This window comes from Fonsecaea erecta (genome assembly GCF_001651985.1).
Source record: "Fonsecaea erecta strain CBS 125763 chromosome Unknown Scaff13, whole genome shotgun sequence".
In the NCBI taxonomy this organism is placed as follows: Eukaryota; Fungi; Ascomycota; class Eurotiomycetes; order Chaetothyriales; family Herpotrichiellaceae; genus Fonsecaea; species Fonsecaea erecta.
Genome location: NW_017387256.1, coordinates 812,192 through 837,947, shown reverse-complemented (window position 1 = coordinate 837,947; position 25,756 = coordinate 812,192). Strand labels below are relative to the sequence as shown.

The 25,756-nt window shown below is 54.7% G+C and overlaps 9 protein-coding genes across 9 annotated transcripts; 5 read left to right on the top strand and 4 right to left on the bottom strand.

Annotated features, from left to right (window-relative positions):
• Positions 1-369: 369 nt before the first annotated feature.
• On the bottom strand, positions 370-4,107 carry AYL99_11188 (hypothetical protein; the record flags this gene model as incomplete). Its single annotated transcript, XM_018842694.1, has 3 exons — positions 370-698; positions 759-4,015; positions 4,070-4,107. The coding sequence occupies 3 exons, from the start codon at positions 4,105-4,107 to the stop codon at positions 370-372; spliced, it is 3,624 nt and encodes a 1,207-aa protein (XP_018688107.1).
• Positions 4,108-4,904: 797 nt separating this feature from the next.
• On the top strand, positions 4,905-6,159 carry AYL99_11187 (hypothetical protein; the record flags this gene model as incomplete). Its single annotated transcript, XM_018842693.1, has 2 exons — positions 4,905-5,473; positions 5,526-6,159. 2 exons carry the CDS (start codon positions 4,905-4,907, stop codon positions 6,157-6,159), a joined length of 1,203 nt encoding a protein of 400 aa, XP_018688106.1.
• Positions 6,160-6,496: 337 nt separating this feature from the next.
• On the top strand, positions 6,497-8,312 carry AYL99_11186 (hypothetical protein; the record flags this gene model as incomplete). Its single annotated transcript, XM_018842692.1, has 3 exons — positions 6,497-7,327; positions 7,517-7,888; positions 8,133-8,312. 3 exons carry the CDS (start codon positions 6,497-6,499, stop codon positions 8,310-8,312), a joined length of 1,383 nt encoding a protein of 460 aa, XP_018688105.1.
• Positions 8,313-8,806: 494 nt separating this feature from the next.
• Positions 8,807-10,238, bottom strand: AYL99_11185 (hypothetical protein; the record flags this gene model as incomplete). Its single annotated transcript, XM_018842691.1, has 2 exons — positions 8,807-9,292; positions 9,342-10,238. The coding sequence occupies 2 exons, from the start codon at positions 10,236-10,238 to the stop codon at positions 8,807-8,809; spliced, it is 1,383 nt and encodes a 460-aa protein (XP_018688104.1).
• A 364-nt stretch (positions 10,239-10,602) lies between these two features.
• On the top strand, positions 10,603-11,622 carry AYL99_11184 (hypothetical protein; the record flags this gene model as incomplete). Its single annotated transcript, XM_018842690.1, has 1 exon — positions 10,603-11,622. One exon carries the CDS (start codon positions 10,603-10,605, stop codon positions 11,620-11,622), a length of 1,020 nt encoding a protein of 339 aa, XP_018688103.1.
• A 324-nt stretch (positions 11,623-11,946) lies between these two features.
• Positions 11,947-13,782, top strand: AYL99_11183 (hypothetical protein; the record flags this gene model as incomplete). Its single annotated transcript, XM_018842689.1, has 1 exon — positions 11,947-13,782. One exon carries the CDS (start codon positions 11,947-11,949, stop codon positions 13,780-13,782), a length of 1,836 nt encoding a protein of 611 aa, XP_018688102.1.
• A 1,604-nt stretch (positions 13,783-15,386) lies between these two features.
• AYL99_11182 (hypothetical protein) lies at positions 15,387-16,922 on the bottom strand (the record flags this gene model as incomplete). The annotated part of the gene is made up of 1 exon (XM_018842688.1): positions 15,387-16,922. The coding sequence occupies one exon, from the start codon at positions 16,920-16,922 to the stop codon at positions 15,387-15,389; it is 1,536 nt and encodes a 511-aa protein (XP_018688101.1).
• Positions 16,923-18,074: 1,152 nt separating this feature from the next.
• Positions 18,075-20,099, top strand: AYL99_11181 (E3 ubiquitin ligase complex SCF subunit sconB; the record flags this gene model as incomplete). The annotated part of the gene is made up of 1 exon (XM_018842687.1): positions 18,075-20,099. The coding sequence occupies one exon, from the start codon at positions 18,075-18,077 to the stop codon at positions 20,097-20,099; it is 2,025 nt and encodes a 674-aa protein (XP_018688100.1).
• A 995-nt stretch (positions 20,100-21,094) lies between these two features.
• Positions 21,095-24,213, bottom strand: AYL99_11180 (hypothetical protein; the record flags this gene model as incomplete). Its single annotated transcript, XM_018842686.1, has 3 exons — positions 21,095-21,682; positions 21,759-23,869; positions 23,919-24,213. The coding sequence occupies 3 exons, from the start codon at positions 24,211-24,213 to the stop codon at positions 21,095-21,097; spliced, it is 2,994 nt and encodes a 997-aa protein (XP_018688099.1).
• Between the last annotated feature and the right edge of the window lie 1,543 nt (positions 24,214-25,756).

The window sequence follows — 25,756 nt, the reverse complement described above, 5'->3', positions numbered from 1 at the left end:
GCTGCCGCCAGGCGGGAAGGAAGAGAAAACGGATGGAAATTTGTTGCACTCAAAAACTGGCGTCGGGATCCACAGGCACGTCAATGGCTTGGCATTGTTGACACGGACGCGTTGCACTTTACGCGCTCGGCACAACACAACCCAACACCCATACACACATACTGTATATATACACACACACACAGAGCGAGTAGTGATGGTGAAGATGGTAATAGGCCGAGATTAGAATAGACCAGCCCATCAATGGTATCGTATCGTAGAGCCTTCCCTCATCATTCTTCATCATCATCATCATCTGTACCTGAAACTTAAGATCATATATCCTTGCACGGCCAGCACAGAGACCAGTGATTGCCTCACGCCGCCCTATCATTGTGCCTGGCTCTCAATGAAATCCAATGCATTCTCCTTCGTCTCCTCCCGAATGCTGCTCACATTGTTACCGAAGCGCACGCCGAAACACTTGTCAGCCACCCTCAGCATTTCAGGTCGGAATGTGGTGCAGATGAACTGGCCGCCCATGGGTTTGTCGTCGCCATTCATGGGTTCCTCTTCGGCCCGGTTCGCCAGGTATAAGAGGTGGTCGGCCACAGCAGTTCGGTACTGGGCGTCGAGATTCGCGTCAATCTCGTCGAAGATGTAGAACGGTGCCGGGTCAGTGGCCTGGATGGCAAAGATGAGGGCAAGACTGCAAAGACCTATGGAGCAAAGTTAGCAAAGAAGGAAAAAGCCGTCGCCAGAAATAGTCGCCTTCTTACTCTTCTGACCACCACTCAACTGTTGAATTCGCTGCTGGTCGTCATGTTTGCTGTTGAAGCTGACGCTGATGCCCACGCCCGTATAGTTTTCCACCCCGCGACTGTTAGCAGGTCCGGCATCCGGTTCGTCATCGTCGTCGTCTGCTTGCCTCTTGTCGGCTTTTCGTTGAATGATCAATCGACCCCGACCGGCAGGGACCAGCTTCTGGAACACTTCTGCAAACGCCTTGCTGACCTGCTTGAATGTGCGCTCAATCGCTTCATCTTTCTGCTGATCCAGACTTTCGATCAGGGTCTCGATCGATGTCCTCCCGGCCTGAAGCTCTTTTCGTCGTGCAGTCAGCTCTTCCCGCTGCTTCATCGAATTTCGATAGCGCTCAAAGGCATGCTTGTTGACGGAATTGTACTTCTTCAGGGCTTCCTTTGCTTTCTGGAGCTTCCTCACGATAGCATTCGAGTCGGTATTCTGGTACTTCGTCCGCAAGTCCTCGGGGATGGCGCCGAGTTCGCGGATGTTCTCCAAGGTCTCCTGCTTCGAGGCCAACAGAGCAGCCTTCTTCTGGACGGATTTCTCCAGACGGCGCTGGTGGCGTTCAATCTCCCTGGCCAATGCTTCTTGTTGTCGTCTGACCTCGACCTCCTGAGCCTCAAGCTCGGCGACCTGGGCCGCCGAAGACTCCAACCTCTCCTCGAGCTCATCCAGATAACCTTGGATCTTTTCGAGCTCTTTGGTCAGACGTGCCAATTCCGCGCGCTTGGCTCGGAGGTGGGAGGAACTGCCTGCTTCTTCGTCCACATCGTCAGTCTCGAGCGCCGCCAGTTGAGGCTTCAGGCTGGAGGTCAATCGAGCTTCCAAGTCCGCTTTTCTGGTTTCGGTTTCCGCTCTCGATGCCGACAGTTCGTTGTATTCGCGCCTCAGGTTCTGGATGCTGACGGCAAGATCCTCCAGCTGCTTCTCTTCGGCCGCACTCAGTGCTTTCTTAAAGTCGGAGCCCAACTCAGCTTGGTAAGCATTTTGTTGGTCAGTCAGGATCTTGACGTTGGCCGCAATCGACGCCTCTTGCTTCTTTTTCGCCTCGAGGTCTTCTTTCTTGCGTTGTAGCATGTCCATCTTGCTTCTGATCTCTTGCCTGACCATGACCTGCGCACTTTGAGACTGGTTCTTTTGCTGCTCCAGTTTCTGAACCTCACTCATGGCCTTGGTGATGGTCTGGTCGATCCGTTCAATCTTCCGCTTGTTGCTGTTGCCCTCCGCCTTGACGGCTTCGAATTTCTCCCGGGCTGCCACCACCGCCTTCATTGCTTTGAGTCTCGACGAGCGGACATCGTGGTAGCCACCAGTCAATGCACCTTTCTTGTCTGACCGGTCGCCCTCTGGAGTCACCGCGGTCAAGCCATGAGTCCGAGCGTACTGCGCCGCGACGCTGAGGTTCTGGGCGATGATTGATTTGCCAAAAACATGTTGGACGGCCTTCTCGAACTTCTTGTCGTAATTGATGAGTGACATGAGCGGTCTTGCATCTTGCGCGTTGGGGAAGTTGGCCGTCTTCGCCTTCAGTCGATTCAGCGGCATAAAGGTGATTCGACCGGCGCGCTCTCGATTCAAGATCTCCATGACCCGGCTCGCCGTGTCGTCATTATCCACGACGTAATGGAAGAGAGAAGTTCCTCCGACGACCTCCACGGCCGTGTGGTGCTGAGGAACGTCAATCAGTTCCGCCAGCGGACCGTAGCAACCATCCAGATTGTACTGCTCTTTGATGCGCCGAATGGCCTCCAGACCTCGGCTGGTGTTGCCATCCATCATGTGCGAAAGGTTGCGTTCAGCCTTTCTCAGGTCATCCAGGGCCCCTGCGTATTCCGAGTCCAACTGCGCTTCCCGGCGCCACAGCCCCCTTCGCTCGTCCATCAGCATGTCTCGTCTTTCATTGGCCGCTTGGATCTCTTCGTCGATAGAATGGTCCTGCGCGCCCAGTCGCCGCTGGAGGGTTTCCAACTCCTTCTCGAGAGTGGCAATCTGTTTTTCGTCGTCTGCGATGCCCTCGGCCGTCTGCATCCGAGTGGCTTTGAAACGGGACAGGGACTGGAACGTTTCGTCGATTTGCGTTTGGAGCCAGCTGTCCCGATCTCTCTTGGACTTGAAACGAGCATTCCTCCCTTGTTTGGCGTAGAGCCGCTGCTGCGTGGCAGTCGCTTCCTCGAGCCGCGCTTTGACGGCCTGTTCCTTAGCCCTCTCCGCCTCGAATTGTGGAATGATGGTACTCAGTTCCTGTTCGATCTCCTGGATCTGCGCTCGAACTTGTTTCAGCTCTTTGTTACGATCCCGCATGGCACGTTCGGCCGCAGCTTGTCCATGGACGAGATTCCTCTCCTCCAGCTCGACCTGCGCTCGTGCTTTTGTCTTCTCTCGCTTTTCATCTTCATATTGCCTCTTCTCAAGCCGCGCTGCCTGGATCTGATGATTGAGTTGCTGAATTTGCTGCGAAATCCTGGCCAGATCGTCCTCTCCCTGCGCGTAACGTTCTTGATTCTCGTCGACTTCGTCGATACCGCCCACTCTCCGATCTTCCAACTGCGCCAGCGCCCTATTGATCTCATCTTGCTCTCGATGGAACAGGGTGTATTCGAGTGCACGCTTCTCGCGGTCTTTCTCCTGGAAATCCCGGAGTTCGGCTTGCTCCTCTTCGAGTTCCTTGAGACGGTCTTCGATCTGCTCGAACGTCTGATCAATGGCGGCGAGTTTATTGTTGGTGTCGCTCATGATCTTCTGGGACTCTTCCTTTTTGGCAACAAATAGCTGGGTGCCAGCGACGCCTTTTAGGACGTCCAGACGCTCCGAGTCCTTCATGTTGGTCAGCCGGGTGATGCGACCTTGAGGGACGATGTAGTATGGGTTTGCGCGCGAGAATCCAGCGTTTTCCAGCAGCTGCACCACATCCTGTTTCGTCGCATTCTTGCGGTCGAGCGAATATTCATCTTTCTTGAGACCGATCGTCCGGCGCAGGATGAGCTCGTCATTTCCGGTAGGGAAGCGGCCATCCGAGTTATCAAACACTATCTCCACGTAGGCCGACATGACTGCGGAACCAGATCCTTCGTGGATAAGGGCTTGTCGCTCTTCGCGTCCCATCTGCGAATAGGCATCGCTGAGAACAAATCGGATAGCGGCAAAGAAATTGCTCTTGCCCGACCCATTGCGACCGACGACAACGTTGAGTTTCGGGGAGAAAGGATTGACCACGGTCTGATTTTTGTAGCTGTGGCCATCGGTCAGGTTGTTTCCCGGTTCGTGCGTTTGGGACACTCCTCACCTCTTGAAGCCTTGAATGGTTATCTGCTTGATATACATGATGCACGGATGAAGTTGTCGGCGGCGTCAATGTTCTAAGAGGCGTACGCAACAGGCCCGACAAGGAGACAGTTGCGAATGATTGTTGGATCGCCTACTGTAAGTGACGCGAGGCGGGAATTGAATGGCACGCGCATCGCGAATCTCCTCAATCGTACTTGACGCTAGTGCTAAGATGGTTAGGCAGTTTTATTATGTAAGCGGTGAGACTGACTCGTGCTCCACGTGATGCGTCACGTGCCCCATAATCTCTGCTCCTCTATGTTTGAAGATCTTCTCCTTGGCCTCTCTTCACCCTCACTTTGAACAATACGAGGGTTGTCATCTATCAGAGGGACTCGGCGCAATTCACCATGCTTCACTCCCCTCTTTTGTTCAGGATCACCTCCAACGCCATCTTCCACCAGGTCCAGTATTACTGGGACCAGAACTTCTAGGCGACCCACCAGACACCAAACTAGAAAGATGGCCATATTTGCATGGTAGCAACGCGAGAGCGGAAACGGGAAACTTGACCGGCTTGATATCCATCCCCTGTCACCCTGAGACCAAGGAGTTCTTTGGCCCCCAGTTCAGGCCCAAAGATGCGACAGCGTTAACCAACCACGTAGCATTCAACGACTAGCCTCATGCACCGAAACCAATCCAGGCCAAATGTTGGAATATCACCTGGGGTCCAGTTCATGTATAAATGGAATGGCAGACTGGTCAGTAAGTGATGTGCTCATATCTGCTTCTTGAGTCGACGCCTTTCTTCTGAATATTCCATGTCCATCGCATCTCTCAATCGTCGAACCATGGCCCCTACGCGGAAGTTTACTATCCCTCAAGAGTTCGAGGACCGTCTGCACTATGTCGAACCCACTGATCAGCGCACTGACGAGGAAATCTTGGCTTCGTTAGAAGAGTACAAGCCTGTCACGTCCGAAAAGAATATCTGGGCCTTCTGGGACAAAGGTATTCGCGCGATGCCAGGCTGGTGCCAGCGTAATATTGTTGATTGGGTCCGAATCAGTGGGCCCTCGTGGACAGTCCGCATACTCGACTCTGTAGCAGGCTCGGCGACGAATGCCCTCGAATATGTCTCACCCGACCTCCTGCCGGAGTCGTTCGTTACGGGCACGATGACTGGAATATACACTGGCCCTCACAGTTCGGATTTCCTGCGAGGTGCATGTTTGTATTCTCATGGGGGCGTCTACATGGATACCGGAAACATCTTGATTCGTGGTCTTGACAGGATATGCTGGAATCAGCTGGCGGACCCCAATTCGCCCTTTGAAGTCTGTGCTCCGATCATGTACGGAACCACCATGGCCAACCATTTTGTGGCCAGTCGCAAGGGCAACCCCTTTATCAAATGCTGGTATGGGACATGCGTGGCCGGTCAGCAGCATGCTAACGGCAGCTCTTTCTAGGCACGACCTCTTCGTCTATCTCTGGAAAGACCGCAAGAACCACGAAGGCTTGATCCACCATCCCATCGTCTCCTTCGCATTGACTCACACCTTCGAGGCGGCGCAACAGGCCAAGTACGGTTGGGATTTCAAGGTAGGCCCGCAAACGGTGATGGAGTACATCAGCCAAGTTCTCGCCTGGCAAAGACTGTGCATGCTGGAGAACGCCAGGGACGGCTTCAACGCGACCGAATACTGGATGAACAAGGTCCTCGTCTTCGACGCATTGCAAGAAGATTGGGGCGCGGAAGCCACGATCGGCTTTGGCGGCCCGCTGTTGTTCAATGCCTTGGCCACGAAACTCGACGCCCCGAAGGACTCGGAGGAATACAAGACGGCGGACAAGCTAGTCTGGCGTCTGCTGGCCGAGTCGAGCTTGCAGAAAATCACCCACGGGAAGGACCTGACCTCGACGCCGGCGGCTGGTGTGCTCTGGGAAGAGCCAGGCAACGAAGACAAGGACCACGAGCCGGGGACGTTTGCCGAGCTGCTCCGGTATGGGACCGTCCACTTCCAACAGACGCGAGAGAGCATCCAGTATCTCAAGGCTGAAAAGCCACCAGTGACATCGCAAAAGGGGCTTCTCGAGGCATAGGTCCGCCGAAGCCATTTCCGGGATTTGCGAGGTAATTAGTGTCCGCTTTGTTGTACTCCATACTTGGCGACTCGATAGCCTGCTCGCCTGGTCCAAGGGCGACTGCACTATTCCTCAAGCGTGTACGTGCCGACATCGGCGCCTCCTCTTATGTATCCACCTCCATGGAAGCACCGCGCATCCGAGGAGCGAGACGTAATGAGCGAAGGCGACGAGCGAAGCTTGTTGCTGGCAGGGAATCGTTCTTTATTTTATCTGATAAGATCATCAGTTCCCCCCCCTTTTCCCTCACTGCCTCGTCTTATGTCCCCATGCCCAGCATTGCCTCTTCCTCAAAATGTTTGCAAGACTCTTCCTCTACCTCAAATTGCTCGGCTTCACTCTCTCCATCTCCCTGAAAAGACTGGGCATTTATCTCTCGACTAAGATCCACCGCCTGCGGTACCGCCCCGTGCCCGACCCGCGCAACGTCGTGATCATCGGCGGTTCCTTTGCGGGCTATTTCCTCGCGAAGCGCCTGGCCGAGTCCCTGCCCACAGGATACCGGGTGGTGCTGATCGAGAGACATTCCCACTTCCACTTCACGTGGAATTTCCCACGTGCCTCCGTCCTCTCGGGCCAGGAAGCCAACGCCATCGTCCCGTACCCGGCCCATGGCCCACGAAGTGCACCGGACGGAGCATACGTGTTCAAGCAAGGTACCGTCACCGCCATCGAGTCCGGCAAAGTCGTACTGCAGGACGGATCAGAGATCGCGTACGAGTACCTCGCCATCGCGACGGGGTCTCGGTCGCGGTATCCGGAAAAGCTCGACGGCGATGGCAACGGCACCGGGAACGTGAAAGCGAACTGCGTGAGATTCTTCCAAGAAGAACAGCACCGCATCGCGGCGGGACAGGACATCGTCGTTGTGGGCGGCGGTGCGGCAGGCGTCGAAGTTGCCGCGGACATCAGGAGCAAGTATCCGCAAAAGAGCGTCACGCTGGTGCATTCGCGGGAGAACCTGCTCAACAACTTCGATCGGGAACTGCACAACATTGCGAGGAAAGCGCTCGAGGAGCTGGGCGTCACGCTGTATTTGGGCGAGCGGGTGGTTGGAGGACTGGAAGGGGATGATTCAAAGCAGGTCACCCTGCGTAGCGGGAAAGTCATCCAGTGTGATACGGTGGTAAGCAAAGCAGCGCATTATTCTCTTCTCATGTCGCTATCCATCCGTCCGCCCCCTATTCTACCCTCCCATATCCCATCCCATCTTCTCCTCTCCTCACCGTCCTAAGCTATATATCATACCACACGACGCCTCCTCTCTTTCCTCCGCTTTCTTCACTGACTCTCACGCCTTTACCGAGGGATCCAGATCCATTGCACCGGCCAAGCGCCCAACTCGTCCCTCCTCGCCACCTTCTCGCCGGACTCCGTGTCGGCCACGACGGGTGCCATCCTGGTCGACAAAGCTCTCCGCGTCCGTAACGCACCAGCCTACAACAACAACATCTTCGCGCTGGGCGACGTGGTCGACCTGCCCGGCCCGAAGATGGGAAGGGCCGCATCGATGCAGGCGTTCCTCGTCGCGGAGAATATTGTAAGGGCGATTCGTGCGGATCAGAAGAGGGACGGGAAGCGGAAGGAGACAAATGTGAACACAAAAACAAGAGCCACGTCGTCACCGGCGTTGAAGGAGTACACGCCGTCGTTGATCGACTCGTCCATTGAATTGACCTTGGGCTTGGTAAGTGGTTTCCTTTATGCCTACCCATTCTCCTGATACACGCCACACCGCACAGATCTTCCTATCCTGTGCTATCCTATACTATCCCTATGCTATCTCGCATGACTCTGTCTTACTTTCCCTCTTCTTACCTCTTTTTTTTTCTTTCTCTTTTCTCTTTCCTCCCTCCCTCACATCCAGACCACTATTACTGCCATAACTCTCTGTCTCTGTCTCTCATCATCATCATTCGGCCGCGAAACAGGGCAAAAGCGTCACTTTCATCAGCGACGGCGGCGGCGGCCACCAACACGTGTCCTTTGCGCGCGCCATGCCCGACCACGCCCTGCACGCGGCGCAGATGTGGAGGATGATGGATGCCCAGCCGTTCGTCGACCCGGGGGACACCGACAGCGACAGCGCGGCAAATGTCAATGGTGGATAGGGAGCAGTACCAGCGGGGCGATGAGGCTGCTGTTGGCCGTTGCTGCTCCTACGGCGATCAAGAAGGTGTAAAGGTGAAGCTCACTTACATACATGTACGTGGCTTGGCTCCGCTTCGCTAGCGAAGCTACAGTACCTAGGTACCTTTTCTAGTTCGCGGGCTCGTATGGACGATTGATTGGAGGAATGAATGAATGAATGAAGAAAACAATATATTGATCAAGGGGGATGGGTTGTTCGGTTTGGTTATGAAGGCGTTTGAGGACGCGTGGTCTCTGCCGGAGGGAAATAATGTGCCTGAGCGAAAGTGCTGACGGCGTTGGGTATTCATGAGCAAGGGTATGTATGTATGCTCTGCTAGGTATGTATGTGTCAGGGATCAAGCTCGTCTACTCCTCTCAATCACACGAGATATGCTCTCGTCAGCCCTCCGCCATTCTATACAGCGGCGACGGATCAATGATCAAAGTCCATCCCCCCCTCCAGCTCCTCACGTCACGATCCCGTCGCAGCCTCTGGCGCCGACAACACGGCCGGCCTCAGCGACACCCGGTACTTGACCAGCTCGGGATCCTCGTACTGCGCCATCCACATGGGATCCATGGTGATCTCCCACTGCTTCATGCGGCTGACCAGCTGGGCCTGCGGGTCCTCCAGGGCCTTGTACATGCGCGCGTCGGCTTCCTTCTTCTCGGGCGTCGCCATGGCCAGCCACCGCTCCATGTGATGCTCGCGGGCCACGTCGTCGATCTCCCAGATCCCGAGGGGGTCGTCGCTGTACCCGCCCAACTGGCACATGCGCTTGTTTTCGATGGAGAATTCGTTCGTGAAGTTCAGCCACTTGTCTCGTCGCGCTTGGGCCCATGTGTCGAGGAGAGACTCGGGCGCTTTACCGTTGATGACGGCGCCGAGAGCACGCCCGAGGGGCCCGGCGTCGAGGAGACCCGTCGTCAGACCGAGACCTCCGATGGGATTGTTGCTCTGGAGTGCGTGTCAGTGAAAGAACGCGGAGAGGATTCGATAAACTCACATGTGCAGCATCACCAGCCAACAATACTCGCCCTAATCTGAACGTCTGCGCACATCTCTGGTGCGGCTTGTACTTGTTCAACTGCACCAACTCGTACTCCACCGGCCACACCGGGAAGATATGTTTATAGTGCTCATCCAGCTCAGCACGTATTTCCTCGTTCGTCAAGCCCGCCCTGACACCAAACGCGACCCGCCACAGGCCCGTGTCGTCAAGAATGGTGACCACCGCCCAGTGAACCGGGTCCATAATCAAGTTTGCCGTATTAAATCCATGTTTAAAGAAGTCGAACCGCACGTTGGTGGCCACAAAGTCCTCTTTCGGCCAGGAAAACCCCTCGAAAGGGATGTTGCACAGTTTGCGAACACTGGAGCCCGCGCCATCTGCTCCTACCAGCCAGTCGCAGGTATAATGAGTCTCTTGGTTGGTAGTGGGGTCCACGGCGGTCAGTGATACCACATTTTGCTTCTCGTCCTGCGAGATCTCGATAACCTTCTGATTGAACCGCACTTCCGAGCTATATTTTGTGGTCAGATGGCGCAGGAGGATGGCGGCCAGTCGTGGCTGAGGACAATTGATGCCCGATGGGAAGAGGCTGCCTCCTTCTCTCTTCTCCACGTGGGCCACCTTCTTGCCTTTGATCCAGAATGAAATCACATCGTTGATAACCGACTCCCTTCGGACGTCGTCAAGGGTGCCTGTTTCGAGGAGTTCTGCTTGCGCACATGGTTGATACGAGGCCGCGCGAGGCGACTGATCGACTTGATGATTCCTCTCTAGAACCAAGACAGGGACCCCAAGCCTTGCTAAATTGGTGGCGGTGGTTAGTCCAACGGGGCCGGCACCAACGATGATGACACGATGATGCTCGGCCTTGGACGGGCCAATTGAACCCATTCTGGGAATATGAAGTATTCGAGCTGGGGAAAACAAGACGCCAAACAGAGCTGGAATCATGAGTTCGTCTGAACCCACCTTGATGCCATCTTTAAGACTTCTCCAAAGACCCCACAAACTTGTTTCCCCACCATTTGAAGGGCCATCCACTTGGACAAGCCTGGGATGGCGATAGACGAGGGCTCCCTAAGGCTATTGCCGATCTGATGAGAAACGGCAAATGCACCTACTCCACTTCAAGTCAGTAATATGCCTGGGAACATGTGGGGGACGTCGGGTGCGGCCATAAGATAATATCTTCTCCGCGACATTCATCCTCCTGGAACCTCCAGTCAGCAATAGGTATTCTAGACAGACATCCACCATGGGCGAACCCAGTGAACCTATGGTAGAGAGATTTCTCGGAGACCAGCATGACTGCCAACCTGCGACCGACCCTAGACGGAATCAAGAGCTCGCAGCTGCCTTCAAAGACAAGAATGTTGTAATTGCTGGTGCTGGTCGTGGCATAGGAAGAGCCACCGCCGAGTTCTTTGCACACACTGCAGCCAAATCACTCAGTTTGATGGCGCTCGAGCTGCAAGAGGTGGACGAGACGGTCAGTCTGTGCAAGAAGATCAACCCAAAGCTTCTTACCAAGACCGCTGCATTCGACGTCAAGGACTACACCAAAGTGCAGCAATTCATCGACGAGGTCGACCAGGAATTTGGGGGAATTGACGTGGTCTTCGCAAATGCTGGCCGCCCACCGCAATGGCTGGCAACTTGGGAGTCAGATCCTACAGTGTGGTGGGATACCCTAGCCGTGTCGCTGCAAGGAGGCTTCAACTTCGCCCGAGCTGTACTGCCCATCATGCGCCGGGAGAAGGGCGGCAGGATTGTCTTCACATCAAGTGCCGGCGCACACGTGAGCAACGGCATGGGCAGTTACGCACTGGGCAAACTGGGCCTGGTGCGGCTTGCTGAGATCCTGCACCACGAGAACAAAGACCACAACATCAAAACCTTCGCCATCCACCCCGGTGCCATTCCGACTCGATTCTTCACCGATTTCAAGGAGGCATCCGAGGGCAATATCAAGGAAGGCAGCTATGTGTCCAAGACCCTGCCGGGAGAAGAAAAGTCGGCCAACATTGCAGTCAACTTCTTCAGGGATGTCACTTGGGATACGCCGCAGATGCCGGCAGGCTATGTGGTCTTGCTGTCCAGTGGCCAGCTGGATTTCATGTCGGGGAGGTATGTTGACTGTTCCAGGAAGGTCGAGGCGTACCTGGCGGACAAGGACAAAATCATGGCCAAAGACCTACACCGGGTCAAGCTGGTGGTCGACTCGGACTGGTTTATTCCTCCGGCCAAAGAAGAGCAGGAGTTTGGAGGTGCCTGATCTCCAACCTTAGCCAGTCAAAGAACATATAACAAGTAAATACAACTGCAACGGCGGTGCATGATGAGAGGCAGAAAGCACAGAGTATTTTATATGAAGATCAAGGGAAATAAGACTGCCGCACCCACCGCAATGATCTGCCGTAGTCATGTGTACGGTCGAGTATGGGCCTATGGGTCTTGGCATCCAAATGTGGTTCAAATGACGCATTTCAAACGCCACTATGATTTTCTGCGTGGCAACAATGACTTGCATAATTCACTTTTCCTCTAGACAAACACTGTCCTTTGCCTTTGGAAAGATCCTTACAAATTCTCTATCACAATGGCAAGTGACCCCGAGAGAGGCATTGCAGATGGTCTCGCTCCTTCACACACCTATGTCCCAAACCAGGGTTATGTGAGTACTGATATAGCACCGCCCCGGAGAAGAATAGCCCTGGGGCAATTCATTCAAGAAGACGACGAGGATGACGGGGAAGGCGACGACGACGACGACGCAGGCGAAGAGGAAAACAGTGATGACCAAGAAGACCTCTACGCCGAAGAAGCGGACCGTGACCGGGTCCTGGACCCTGAGGACCTTGCCGCCTCGAACCCCGCCGACCTGACCAAATCTTATAACAGACGCAGACGCCTCGACGAAGCGACTTCAGACCCCAGCGTCCCCTCCTGGCAGTACCCCAAAGCAAATCCCCAGCACAAGTCTTCTCAGGAATCCGCCGCCGCCAATTTACACCGCGAAATGGGGGAACTCAAGTTTTCCGGCTGGGGCGAGGGCGAGGACGGCCGGCGCACCAAGGACAAAAGCGAGCGGGCGACGGCCGAGCAGGTGCTGGACCCCAAAACTCGTCTGATCCTCTTCTCGATGATCCAGAAGGGCATCGTCTCCGAGATCCACGGGACCATCTCCACGGGCAAGGAGGCCAACGTCTACCACGCCGTCGCCGCGTCCGAGGACGAGTCCCAGGAAGACATGCACGTGGCGATCAAAGTGTACAAGACCGCCATCCTGGTCTTCAAAGACCGCGAAAAGTACGTGACGGGCGAATTCCGGTTCCGCAAGGGCTACAAGACGAAAGACAACCGCTCGATGGTGAAGATGTGGGCGGAGAAGGAAATGCGCAACCTCAAGAGGATCCACGCCGCGGGGATCCCGTGCCCGGAACCGCTCTACCTGCGCCGACACGTCCTGGGCATGAGTTTCATCGGCAATGGCAAGAAGGGCAAGGCGGCCCCGCGGCTGAAGGACCTGGAGTTTGAGGACGACGACGACAGTGCGCGGTGGCGGGCCGTCTACATCGACGTGGTGGCGTACATGCGCGTCATGCTGCAAGTCTGCAAGCTCGTCCACGCCGACCTGAGCGAGTACAACATACTCTACTACGAGAACAAGCCCTACATCATCGACGTAAGCCAGAGCGTCGAGGGCGACCACCCGCGTAGTCTGGACTTTTTGCGCATGGACATCAAGAACGTGAGCGACTTCTTCCGCCGGAAGGGCGTCAACGTGCTGGCGGAGCGGAAGGTGTACGAGTTCGTCACGAAGGCCGCGACGGGTGGGCAAGGTTTCGAGATGGATGAGTTACGCCAAGAGCTCGACCGAGTCATGGCGGAGCGGAGGGATGACGACAAGGACGAGGACGAGGTCGACAACCAGGTCTTCCGCCAGCAGTACATCCCGCAGACGCTGGATGAGGTGTACGACGCAGAGAAAGATGCCGAGACGCTGCAGACACAGGGGCGAGACGCACTGGTATACAAGGACCTGCTGGCGCCGCTGCGGGGCGAAGATGCCGCCGCCGCCGCCGCAGCAGCAGCAGCGGCGGTGGAGTCGACCCCGGTCCCGGCGACGCTTCATGACGACGGGATCGAACGACAGAATCACGATCTCGACGAAGAAGGCGGCGGCGGCGCTCCTCTCCGCTCAGACGACGACGAAGAGGACTCTGACGCTTCGGACGCTGGCTCTGCGTCCGGCACCTCCTCCTCGGCCTCCGCGCCCGGCCGTCCGCGCGGCAAGCGGTTCCAGGACAAGGAGGCCAAGCGCCAGCACAAGCTGAAGGTCAAGGAGGAGAAGCGCGAGAAGCGGAGCACGAAGATGCCCAAGGCCACCAAGAAGAAGTTGGTCAAGGAGTCGGCGAGGCGGGGGAAGCGGTGAGGAATGGCATAGACGATGCTGGGCATGGACGATAAATGCAGGATGGGAGAGAAGACAGGACTGATATGGTCCATGCATGCCATGCCATCTCCGTGGACTATCCACAGTGGTACATGTCAACTAAATCAACACTGTTACTTCAGATGTTTCTTGGGAATCTGCTAACCCCTATATCCCATATCCTACGGCGTATCCCGTATCCCATATATATTATTTCCCGTTCGAGGAGTCAATCGGCCAGTCAACGTGGCCTCAGGAACGACGATGATGAGGAGGAGGACGAGGAGGATTCAATAGGCACAGTGCCGTCGAGCAATGATGATTTCACACAGGAGTATACTTCGTCCCTCGGCCATGGAGAAGAAATCTCACCACGCCACAGAACAGCGCAGAAGTCCCAGCAATATGAACGCCCCTCTCTAGTGCTATTCTGTTCCTTCTCGTCACCGCTGTCAACGAAAAGACTTGACTTACACTTGTTGACATACACACTTTCCAAAGGACTTTGTGGTTGGTCTCTTCTTATTTCCCTCGACACACTTGTTCTTATATTGACTGAAGTCCGAAGCAGCGACCGATGCATAGTTGACTCCAACATCACCGGAAGCATATCGGCTTCCCTCCTCATCATACCACACAGTATCATATCGTATCATATTATACTATCATATCGTATCATATTATACACAGATAGCTCTCGCGAACAATCAACAACTATGCAATCCACACGACCTGGAGGACAGAGCATGTTCTTACCGCACGGAAGCCGGGGTCCATGGTGAGATGAATCCCTGCACGCCCTCCTGTCACTTGGTTTAGTCCAAGAGTCCGTTTCAGCCTTCAGATGCACTCTCTCCTCGGTTATTTTCTCTCCTATGATTCAGAAAATCTGTTGAGATCGGTCTCATGGTGGATCAACACCTAAGAGGACATTGCAAAGAGCCTTGCTTCTCGCGTTGGCGGGGTCCGCAGGTGTGCTGTACTTCTGGCGATACTGTCCAGTCGTCAAGAGCGAAATGGAGCAGGAAAAGAGGGAGCTTCTGAAGATGCCATGGAGCCAGGACTGGTGGGACCAGGCTGCTGATGTACAAAATACCCAAAATGCCCAAAATTTATCGACAGTAGTACCAGATCTCCCAGCCTCAAGCGAGGTAGTGTGGCCTGCTCATTGGAGAAGCCCGTTTGTTTTCCGGTCGTTCTCTCCTCTATATTGTATGCCCAGGCGAGTGCAGTAGGACGTCGTATCCTCTGCCAGGGCGCATGTCAACCAAGTGCGGCGCCATAGATATCTCAACCCTAAATGCAGACATATCAGCTCCCTCATCGTCTGGAAATAGTACAGGATATGGCAACCAGGGTTAAAGGGGTGTTCAGTGCTCTCTTTGTATATCATGATCTGGCCAGGTCAAGCAATGAGAGGCTGAAGAGGTGTACCCCTACAGCCGTCATGCCATTCTCGGCCCTGTCCATGACGATTCATATCAAGTGTTGTGTTTTTCCAATATCGTCATGTTGTTCCGTGTAGTCAGGGTGTGGATTTGGAGCAAGAAGTCCTTACCGTGGTGTCAGTAAATCAGCGGACTCCAGGTCTGCGTGTTTGATCATCATCTGGTGCTTCTTCCACCTCCGCCAACCTTCAACCTCCGCAAAGCCTCTTCGACTGTCCGTCTCGGCAGCTCAGGTACACTCCCAACATCTTCCTCATCGGCGCTCGCGATAGAATATCTGGGCGGTAAAGTATTGATGCCACTCCAAATGTCACTCGGCAAATACTCGCCCAAGTCGTTCTTGAACTCCTGCCTCAACTGCTGATCCGACTCGTACATCTGCTCCAGCTGAGCATGCGCCTCCGCTACCACTCTCTCCATCTGTTTCTTAACAGTCCGTCGTCGGGCGACTTCGACGATTAAGCCGTCGTAAGCGTGGAGAAAATTAGCATAGTACTCGCAAAGGTCCTCCATCCCGCCAATGCCATCTTCGATCTTGGCCTTCTCTTCATTCCACTTCAGCGCGTGCCGGGCTATCTCGGCCACATACCCCGATAGCCGCCCCGAGATCTTTTCGAGGAGTTTGAACGCTGTTGCGACGTCCGCGTAGGCGTTTTCTTGCCGTTCGCACCATTGATGGATTTTGTCGAGCTGAGCTTCCATCTCGGCATTGCGATCTTGGAGTTCCATGACCACTTCATCCACCTCCTGAGCGTCATTCTCAAGAACCTGCAGCATCTCCAGGCGTTCCTCCTCGTTCATAGGCTGCGTGGGGGCGCGAAGCTCGTCCATACCCAGGCCCACCGCGTCCGGGAGGTCGACTCCCTCGCCGGTATTCATGGTCTGAAATAATGCTTCGCCGCCTCCTTCTGTGTGTTTGATGGCCGTGACGCAGAGATCGAAGTGTTTGACTAAGCTTTCGAGCTCCTCTGCCATTATACGGGCGTGGTCCTCCAATAGTGCGAGGATGCCAGCGATGGGAGTGGGCTGCTGCAATTCACTGTCTGTGCTAGAGAGCTCTCCTCTGCCGTTGAGGACTTCGTTGATGGATTGTAGATCGTCTTCCAACGTTTGAATAGAGTGGCCTATTTCATTTTGCGCGTGTTGTACATTGTCTATGGCAATTTCCATGGCTTGTTTGATCGTTTCGACAGCACTGTCGTCCACGAAATCATGCAAGGTCTCCTTAATCGGGCCATCATCCGCCGCTCCCCCAGCCGAAGTTTTGAAAGCATCTTCAATTCTCGTCTGCTTCAACAGATCTATTGATTGCAGCAGCCTTGCACCGGTCTCGTCCAGCTCTTTGATCACGGTCTGAAACTCGTGTTGAATACCTTGGGCAGCAGTCTCTAGTTCGAGCTGGACCCCGCGTAGAATCTTCAACTGAGAGGCCACGGAGCGGCGAAGGTAGGTGGCTTTGGCGAGGAGGGCCGTGGTAGCCTCGATCGAGGCACGTGCTTCGGTGAGGATGGTGGTGGCCCGGTGGACGAGATGGATGCTGCCGAGAGATCGTTTAGCAGCGACCAAGTATGATACGAGAGTCTCGACAGAGGCCGACGGAGGACTGGACGCGTGCGTGGATTGCGAAGGGGAGGATCGACCTGAGGCCACAGGATGAGGAGATTGCGCCATGACAGGGTCGAGTGAGGACATTGCTTATTCCATTCTTAGTTCACAAGCTGTGAGTACTTAGCTCTCTCTCTCTGTGTGTTTGTCTCTCTCTCTGGGAAGGGCGGTGAGGACAGCGGCAGCGATTACAAAGGGTCCAGCAGCAGTTGTACGTAGTAAGGTGCATTAGACGGCACAGTCTATTGTGGTGGGCTGCGTGTGAGTGTGTGAGTGTGTGCCGTATAGCCTGGATAAGAGTTAATTCACATTCTCCAGCCGAACGGGCCCCTGTTCACTGTGGGGTAAAAGTTTGGATCCTGGAGCCTGAAGGCCGTGCATGGCACGGCTTACCAGCCTCAGCAAACGAGTAATGTCCTCCTCACCTCCAGCTGAGGAAGCATTGTTGATTGTTGGGTGTCAGAGATCCCAGGCAAACACAGACGCCGACTGTTGGGGGGATGAGAACTCGCAGCTGGACGATACGCGACGCAGGAACCAGTGCTGGGCGGTGGACTTCCTGACTCTTACGATGATGCTTTCGATGGTGAAAATGGCGTGCGCGATAACGCCATCACGGTCTGCTGTGAGTGCATCTCAGGCTTAGAGCTTAGCTGGCTCCAGCCCTGCGGTAACTACCTTGTCCCCCGGAGGTTTAGGTCACTAGGGGCCTGTTGGGAGCCAATCTGGGTGCCCGAATGCCCCGAACGGCCCCAACTGCCACGCACTTGACCAACTCGGGTCCCGCTAATCAGGCCCTTGTTGCTTCTTCTCGCTGGGTGGCGTCGTCGGGGTCCTCGTTTCGATCCATCACCAGGATTTACCACCATCCCGCATGTCGGTTGTCGAAAAACCCTCCGGATGTCGGTGATGATAGTCGCCATTCAGCACATTCTCTCGTCCCATTCAGGTTCGGAACCTCTGTGAAGCCCAAGCACCGCATTTCGCCATCTTGCACCATTCTGACCCTTCTGACGAGCAACCCTACGACTGACGACGACTGCTTGCGCTCTCTTCTCCTTTTGTCAGTCCTTCCAGGAGCGCCGCCTACTTTACTCACTGGCATCCCCGCACCCTTCGGATCTCGGAGTTGTTACCTGCAAATTCCTCTTGTCGTGTCGCACGGGCAGCAGAGGTATTCAAGATCGTCGACCAGGCGAGATGTGAAGATACTTTGATCAGCCTTGAAGAAATTTCGTCATGCCGTTCGATCTACTCGACAAGCACCGAAGGCTGGATTTGGAGGACACGGAATGGGAGGGACCAGCGAGAAAGAGACTTCGAGTGAACCCCTCTGAAACGGAGGAGGATAGATATGCAGCGACAAAGGACAAGAGCATCACGATTGCTTCGACCGCTAAACACGCTGACCAGAATGTCGCCCCGTTTCTCGCAAAGCACATCCCGTCCCAATATGCGCCCTTGGGAAAGGCTGGAAAACCTGCCACCCACAACTTCGACCCCATGAAAGACCCCAACTCTAAGTTCTGTTATCGACATCGCCCTGATACGCTGTGCCGGCGGCAGGCAGACGAGCCGTCGATGGATAAACTGCAGAAAGAACTGGATACACTGTCACAGGAAGACCGGCAGGGCATCGTGCAGATGTGGTCACTGTTTTCGGCTGCGCCATCTAAACATCGAAACCTCATGCTCCAGGGCATCCTGGCCCAGTGCTGCTTCCCACAACTCTCTTTCCTTTCGGCCAATGTTCGAGAACTCATTCGAATCGACTTCCTGTCGGCCCTACCGTCCGAGGTCGCCTTCCGCATCCTTTCCTTCCTCGATACGACATCTCTGTGCAAGGCGGCACAGGTTTCAAGGAAGTGGAGGCAGTTAGCGGACGACGACGTGGTCTGGCATCGGATGTGTGAACAACATATTGATAGAAAGTGCACCAAGTGTGGATGGGGGTTGCCTTTGTTGGAGAGGAAAATGTTGCGTGCCACCAAGAGGCAGATTGAGTTGCGTGCGGCAAGCAATCTGCCGCTCGACTCTGATCCATCTGGCTCATCGCAGAGTGTCGACATGTCCGACACCGAAAGCCACCTTGACTCGTCGTCAGATGGACGACTCTCGCCTGTGGCGGCCCGACGTCCACCCCTCGGCACGAGTGACAGTGAGTACTTCCGGAGAACTCGACCTTGGAAGGACGTGTACAAGGATCGATTCAAGGTTGGAACCAACTGGAAGTACGGCCGATGCAGCATCAAGATCCTCAAGGGCCACACGAACGGAGTCATGGCACTTCAGTTTTGTGACAACATCCTCGCGACAGGGTCATATGACGCCACCATCAAGATCTGGGACCTGGACACGGGCAGAGAGTTGAGGACGCTGAGTGGCCACACCATGGGTATCCGTTGTCTGCAGTTTGATGACAACAAACTCATCAGTGGCAGTCTCGACAAAACCCTCAAAGTCTGGAACTGGCGGACGGGGGAGTGCATCTCCACGTACAACGGCCACACCGAAGGAGTGATTGCCCTTCACTTCGACTCCAATATTCTGGTGTCGGGCTCTGTCGACAACACTGCCCGTGTATGGAACTTCCAGGATCGGTGTGTCTTCACACTCCGCGGGCACACCGATTGGGTCAACTCGGTCAAAATTGACTCGGCTTCTCGCACAATCTTTACTGCGTCTGACGACTGCACGGCCAAACTTTGGGACCTGGATACAAAGAAATGCATCCACACTTTCGAAGGCCACGTGGGCCAAGTCCAGCAAGTACTGCCCCTGCCGGCCGAATTCGAACCTGGCACCGACATACAAGAAGACGACGAGGAGCAGCTATCAGACCCCGGAACCCCCAATAGCTCCACCACGATCCTCGACGAGAACGGCGGATTTCCCATCGTCTCATCCAAGGACATGGGCATCAACAGCCTGTTCGCCTCTCAGCCTGACCGCACCCACCCTCCGCACTACATGCTGACCTCGGCCCTGGATTCCACGATCCGTCTTTGGGACGTGCACTCGGGTCGCTGCATCCGGAAATTTTTTGGCCATGTTGAGGGAGTGTGGGCCGTCGCGGCGGATACGTTGAGGATTGTGTCCGGGGCCGAAGACAGGATGGTAAAGGTGTGGGATCCTCGAACCGGGAAGTGTGAGAGGACATTTACGGGACATGCTGGGCCAGTGACGTGCATTGACCTGAGTGACTCGAGAATGTGTAGTGGCGGCGAAGATGGGGAGGTGAGGGTCTACAATTTCACGGGTTGATTGGGGATTATCATGCGGGTTTGAGATTTTCGGTCGGCCGCCCCTCGGATGGATGACGGGAGTCGTGTTGACACTTCTACCTGGATGTTGCGACTGGAGCCCCTTTTTTTCGGGAAGCGAAGCAGCAAAAGCATGGCGTTCTGGTGTCTGCCGCCATCCAAGGTTCGGCATCATTCGTACTCAGGTCCTTAGGAACATGCGGATTTGCGGGTTACATGCATGCACATGGGGAACCAAAGGGATGGATGAAATGCTGCTCGACAAAAGGGGGACTGAACTCAACGAGATATCATCTCGGGGATTCATTTGATGATGGATGGATGGATGGCTTCCGGTCTGGGTGTGTTTTTACTCGGGGTTTTATGGAAGGGAGGGAGGGAGGTCTCGCCATGATACCAATTTGCTTCTTATTGTTTTTTTTTTTTTGCCTAAGGAATGAATTCATCTATCTATCTGTTTTGTGTGTGTGTCAGTCAGTCAATCAGTCAGTCAGTCTTTATCCATCTGGCATCGACCGGGAGGCGGGCAGATGGAATTCGGCACTCTACATAGGTAGATAAAAATAAACCACATATACCACCATCCACCATCCATCTTTTCTTCCTCTACTGCTGATGGACTGATGGACTGATGGATTGGCTGATTGACTAGAACATATCCATCATTCATTGCTCGGGGACTTCTCGCCTCCCTCCTCCACAGTTTATAACCACCGTCTTCGATGTCATCTCGCCTGGCGATCGTCTGGCCAGTCCATCCTATGTATCACCCACCCACCCAACCCAATTGTCGTCCTCATCCTCATCGTCATGTGGTCCCAAAGTTCGCCGGTGGGCCGGAACCAGGGCGAAAATGCCCCTTACAAGAACCAAACGCCTGAAAACTCCGTTTTCGACATCTCAGATGCCAAACATTCGTCCGTTCTTCCATAAATGCATGCCCGAGACCCTGTACACAGAAATGCCTATATGGATGTCCCGTCTGCCTGCGTCAATTCAGACGCCCGTGATCCGCCGCACGGATCTCCTGGCTCCCTCGCCGGTCACCATGATTTTGCCGTCGACTTCCAGCGCCTTGACGACCTCGTTGAACTCGGTGCCTTCCACCTCGAGGCTGCTGCCCTCGGCAACCTTTCGATAAAGATCCGTGTACCTCATAGCTCCGCCGCTACGGATAGCACTGTCCATATCCAGCACTTCGATTACTGCTCGTTTGAGATCTTCTCTCCTCCGCCTATCGCTGACACTACCGCCCTCACTCAACAAGCCCATGTCGATTAAGCCTGTCCGTGCATCCGTGGCGCTTGCCTTGATGGCCGACTTGATCAATCTCACCGCTTCGTTGACGTCCTGCTCTTCCACGGTAGGCGAGAGTCTCATCTTAGCGTGCGCTTCGGACAGACGAATCATGGATTCCAGCTGGCGAGTGGTGGCGGTGATGCGTTTCTCCGAGGACTGGATGTTGGAGCCGAGATTGCGCATGGCAACATAGGCGTTGGTGAGGGCGTTCGCCGCCGGAGGCGTGATACTGGGGTGGACGTTGTTGCGGGCGTACGAGATATACGAGGTAAGGAATTCAATGGGCTAGAGTGGTTGTTAGCGCGTTGCACTTTGCCACAAAACACACGTTGACTCAATTAGCAGCCGAGTTAAAACTTACCAAGATCTCCTCCCTCGACGCATTGTCGGGCGTGTCTTCGAGGTACATGCCGACCAAATGCTTCGCAAGTCTCCGATCATTTACTTCATCAATGCGATCCAGTACGAGGTACACGAGATCGAACCTCGACAGCAGCGTTGGGGGAAGATCAATATTCTGGGGCACTGGGAGATTCGGGTTGTACTTGCTCCCGATGGGGTTGGCTGAGGCTAGGATGCTTGTCCTTGCGTTCAAGGTGGTGATGATGCCCGCTTTCGCAATGGAGACGGTTTGCTGTTCCATGACTTCGTGCAGCACGGAGCGAGTAGACTCGTTCATCTTGTCGAACTCGTCAATGCAGCAGACGCCGCCATCGGAAAGGACCAAAGCTCCGGATTCCAGGACGAGCTGTTTGGATTCAGGGTCCCGGGTCACGTACGCTGTTAGACCAACTGCTGAGGAGCCCTTTCCAGATGTATAGACTCCTCGAGGCGCGATCTTGTGGACGTATTGCAGGAGCTGGGACTTGGAAGTGGATGGATCACCGCACAGCAAGACATTGATGTCGCCTCTGTATCTGGGGCTGCCACCTTTTGCGAAAGTCTTGTTCGTGCCGCCGAACAGTTGTAGGAGGATGCCTTTCTTGACATCTTCCAGCTCATAGATGCTCGGAGCCAGACTCCTCGACAGGAGCTCATAGATGTCTTCGCGGGCGGCGGTTTCCTTGATCTTGGCTTCCTCCTCGGCAGTCACTTTTCGTGTCTGCTCAACATCACCGGCAACCTGCTCCGAAAGCTCTTGCTCAATGGTCGACACGTCAATACCCAGTTTGCGTTTGTCGACCTTTTGCACGTGGAGGACATCCACATAAGTTTTGAACAGCGCTCTGACGGTGCGTTGTCGGGGATTGACACGGACTGGGTTGCTTCGGAAAATGCCAGTGACCTCAATTCTGTCACCCGCTTTGCAGACATCGACGAGGTCATCATACACGCAAAGAGACACACTATGAGGCGTCTGTCCGTCCGGCACCGAGTCCGGCGTCTCTTGCAACTTGATCACCTGTTTATCCGCAAATATACAACGATTGTGGATAATCTCCATGCTGTCCTTGGATTTACAAGCGGGCCGCGGGCACTCGGTCGGTTCTGCAATCTTTCCACGGTCGATGGACACGTACAGCGTATGTTGGCAGACGGTGCATTTAAAGAAGGCCTCCTTCATGTCGGGAATGACCGGGGTTGTCCGAATGACCAGTCCTTTGACCGCGATCAACTTGTCAATGTCCGCGGGGTCGAGTTCGCGCATGTTGATGGTCTTGTCCAGGCCAAATGGCATTACCTTCCAAGGTTGCATCTCTGCTTCCTCGACAAGATCGGGAATTTCGTCAGCAACAGGTCCGGTGGAAGAAGGCATAGGAGGCATTGAGCTCCCATTTGCCGCGTGCAAGGCAGGACCAAGGGTCTGTGCGCGACGTAATTCTTGCATCTCCTTCTGGGCCAATTCCACCATGACATCCTTGACGGCTTGATCCATTAAGGGAATGATTTCCTGAGGATAAGCCTGGAGCTGATGCCACAGCTTCAAGGTCGCAGGATATGCTTTCAGATTGCGGGCGTCCAGATTTAGCGGGTGAATACCCATTCTTCTCATATTCTGAAGCATTGTCAGATACTCCTTTTCATCCGCTACCGCTCCGAGAGCACGCGTTTCTTGCTCGGTGGCCCCGTCAGCCCACATGCGATATTTCTTAGCATAATTGTAGAGAAAGTTCTTGAACGAGGCCATAGAGTCAACAACTGATATATTGGTGCCCCAGATGACTCTGGTCGAGTCACCGCCCATTGCATCGGCCTCGGACGTGTCAGGATTGATGTTTGAGAACGTCGCCTCTGAATTCGGATCGTTTCCGTCCCGAATGGGCATGCCATCCTCGCCAATGTAGATTCGACGACGTGGAGCTTGCGAGGGCGCAAATGCATCAGAATGGATGTCCCCTCTCCGTGAGGATATTCTTGGTTGGTGGTCCTGGCGGACAAAAAGGGCACTGCTGCTGCTGCCAAGGTCGGATCGGAGTTGCTGAGAACTTCGTACCGGGCTCGAGCTGGGATCGTATCGGACTGGGGACGAATCTACAGAAAGTCAGGACGGCACAGGACCATTGAGAGTGGATTCACAAACCTGCCATCAGTCGGTTGGACGCGCGAGGAGTTGCCTCACGGTCACCGACCTCGGAAGAGTGTCGGGGAGGAGAACTGATGAGCATCGCATCGCTTGCCAGCTGGGAGGGCGGTGCGGGAGTTGCTCGAGCAGGAGACGAATGGAAGGAAAAAGGCGAGGAGGATGCAACTGCGGAAGTCCCGTTGGGTGCTCGTCTTGTAGTCCTGGGAGTGGATTGGGATTGTTGAGCGGGAGTGGAGGACTGAGAATTCCGAGAGGAATGCCCTCGGCGGCGTGAGGACGGCGTCGACGACATGGCGGTGGTGGTGGTGGACAATGTTGGCGATGTGAGAGCGGTGGTGGTTTCTTTCACACCAAGGTGGACAGAAAGGGGGGCAGATGGTTGTGAAATCCAGACGCGATCCGCGGGCGACACGTCCAAACGCGACTCTTTCGCGTAAAGTGGTTCTTGGCAACCACGGAGGAGTAGAAACACCACCACGCCGCTGTTATAACCGCTCGTCCTTCATGGCCAACTTGATCTCCAACGATGTTGTTGTTAAGCGCAATGATACCTCTACAAAATCTCATCAAGCCACGAGGACGGCTGACATGGTAGGCACTCGAGTAATCTGCAGCCCAGGACCCTCGTGAGGCGAAAGGACTTGCTTGAAACGGGTCTCTTCCTACATATGTCCTTCCACCTTTGCTCGGTGGGAAGATGTCAACGGTCCTGCCAGCATCTATGCTCGCTCAACCTGGTTATACAGTCTGCTGGCTCAGAATCAAGTCGCCCTTTCTTTTTCCCCTTTTCATTTTGCTGTTGCCGGCGGAGGGTACACCTCTCACTTGAATGGTGACATCTTTTGAGCCCAGTCATAACGACAAGAAAGTCATCCGGCCGATGCTCCCGGGGTTTCAGACCTGGAAGATGTCCTTGGTGGGAACTGTTTTCAACCCCTCTCGACAGGCAGACATCGAAAAGGCACCGGGGTGTGTACATATGTAGCAGCCAGTAGGAGCAGTCCCGTGTTGGACGAGCTAGCGGGCCAGCCCATGTCCGAGCATCATTCAGATATCATCTGTACGCGGAAAGAGAGAATGGAGGCACAGCTTACTCTTCCACCAGGGCCTTGACCCTCGGTCCTTTCGTCGATATGGGAGTCTGTACAATGCTCTTTTCTCAAACACTAACATAATGGAGAAAGGGATGGATTTCAAGAGCTCTGTCCTGCTATGGGAAGGTCGAATCAAGGCTACAACAATAAATGCTTGAAGCGTGCCCCGATTCTGATCCCTCCGAGGCCTTCTAATGTGTATCTCGATCCCATTCTCCAGCATGTGAAAACCCCGACTCGTGTGGAACGTCCATTGGAACATCATACGGATCTTGTGCATGACAGGGCTGGTGATGGGCGATGTAGCTATGTATCAGTTGACGCGGCCATGACCTCCTCCCACTCGTAACTCCTCGAGTCTGGACCTTCTCCAACTGCGAGTGTCAACAATGGTCAGCAAAGAACCACACACCTCGGCTATGGGGAGCCCGAAAGGATCTCGGAAATGATTTGCGGAGGTCTATTCAGAATGGCGCAACACCACGGGCTGCTTCAAATTGTGGTACCCATACTGCTTTCACCAGCTGACCCGGCCGGCGACATTCCTGGTGGTGCGGAGGACTGATGAGGCCCGAGTAGTTGTAGGTACTCGGGACTGTCTACATACCTAAGCGGATTGAAGCGACCGAGAAGCTGGAGGAAATAGTCCCCGCATGACCACGCGCATCGGGGTTGAAGGATGAGACTAGTTAATACGAATCCTCTAGCCAACCCCGATCTCGACAATGATGGTAGGGCAGC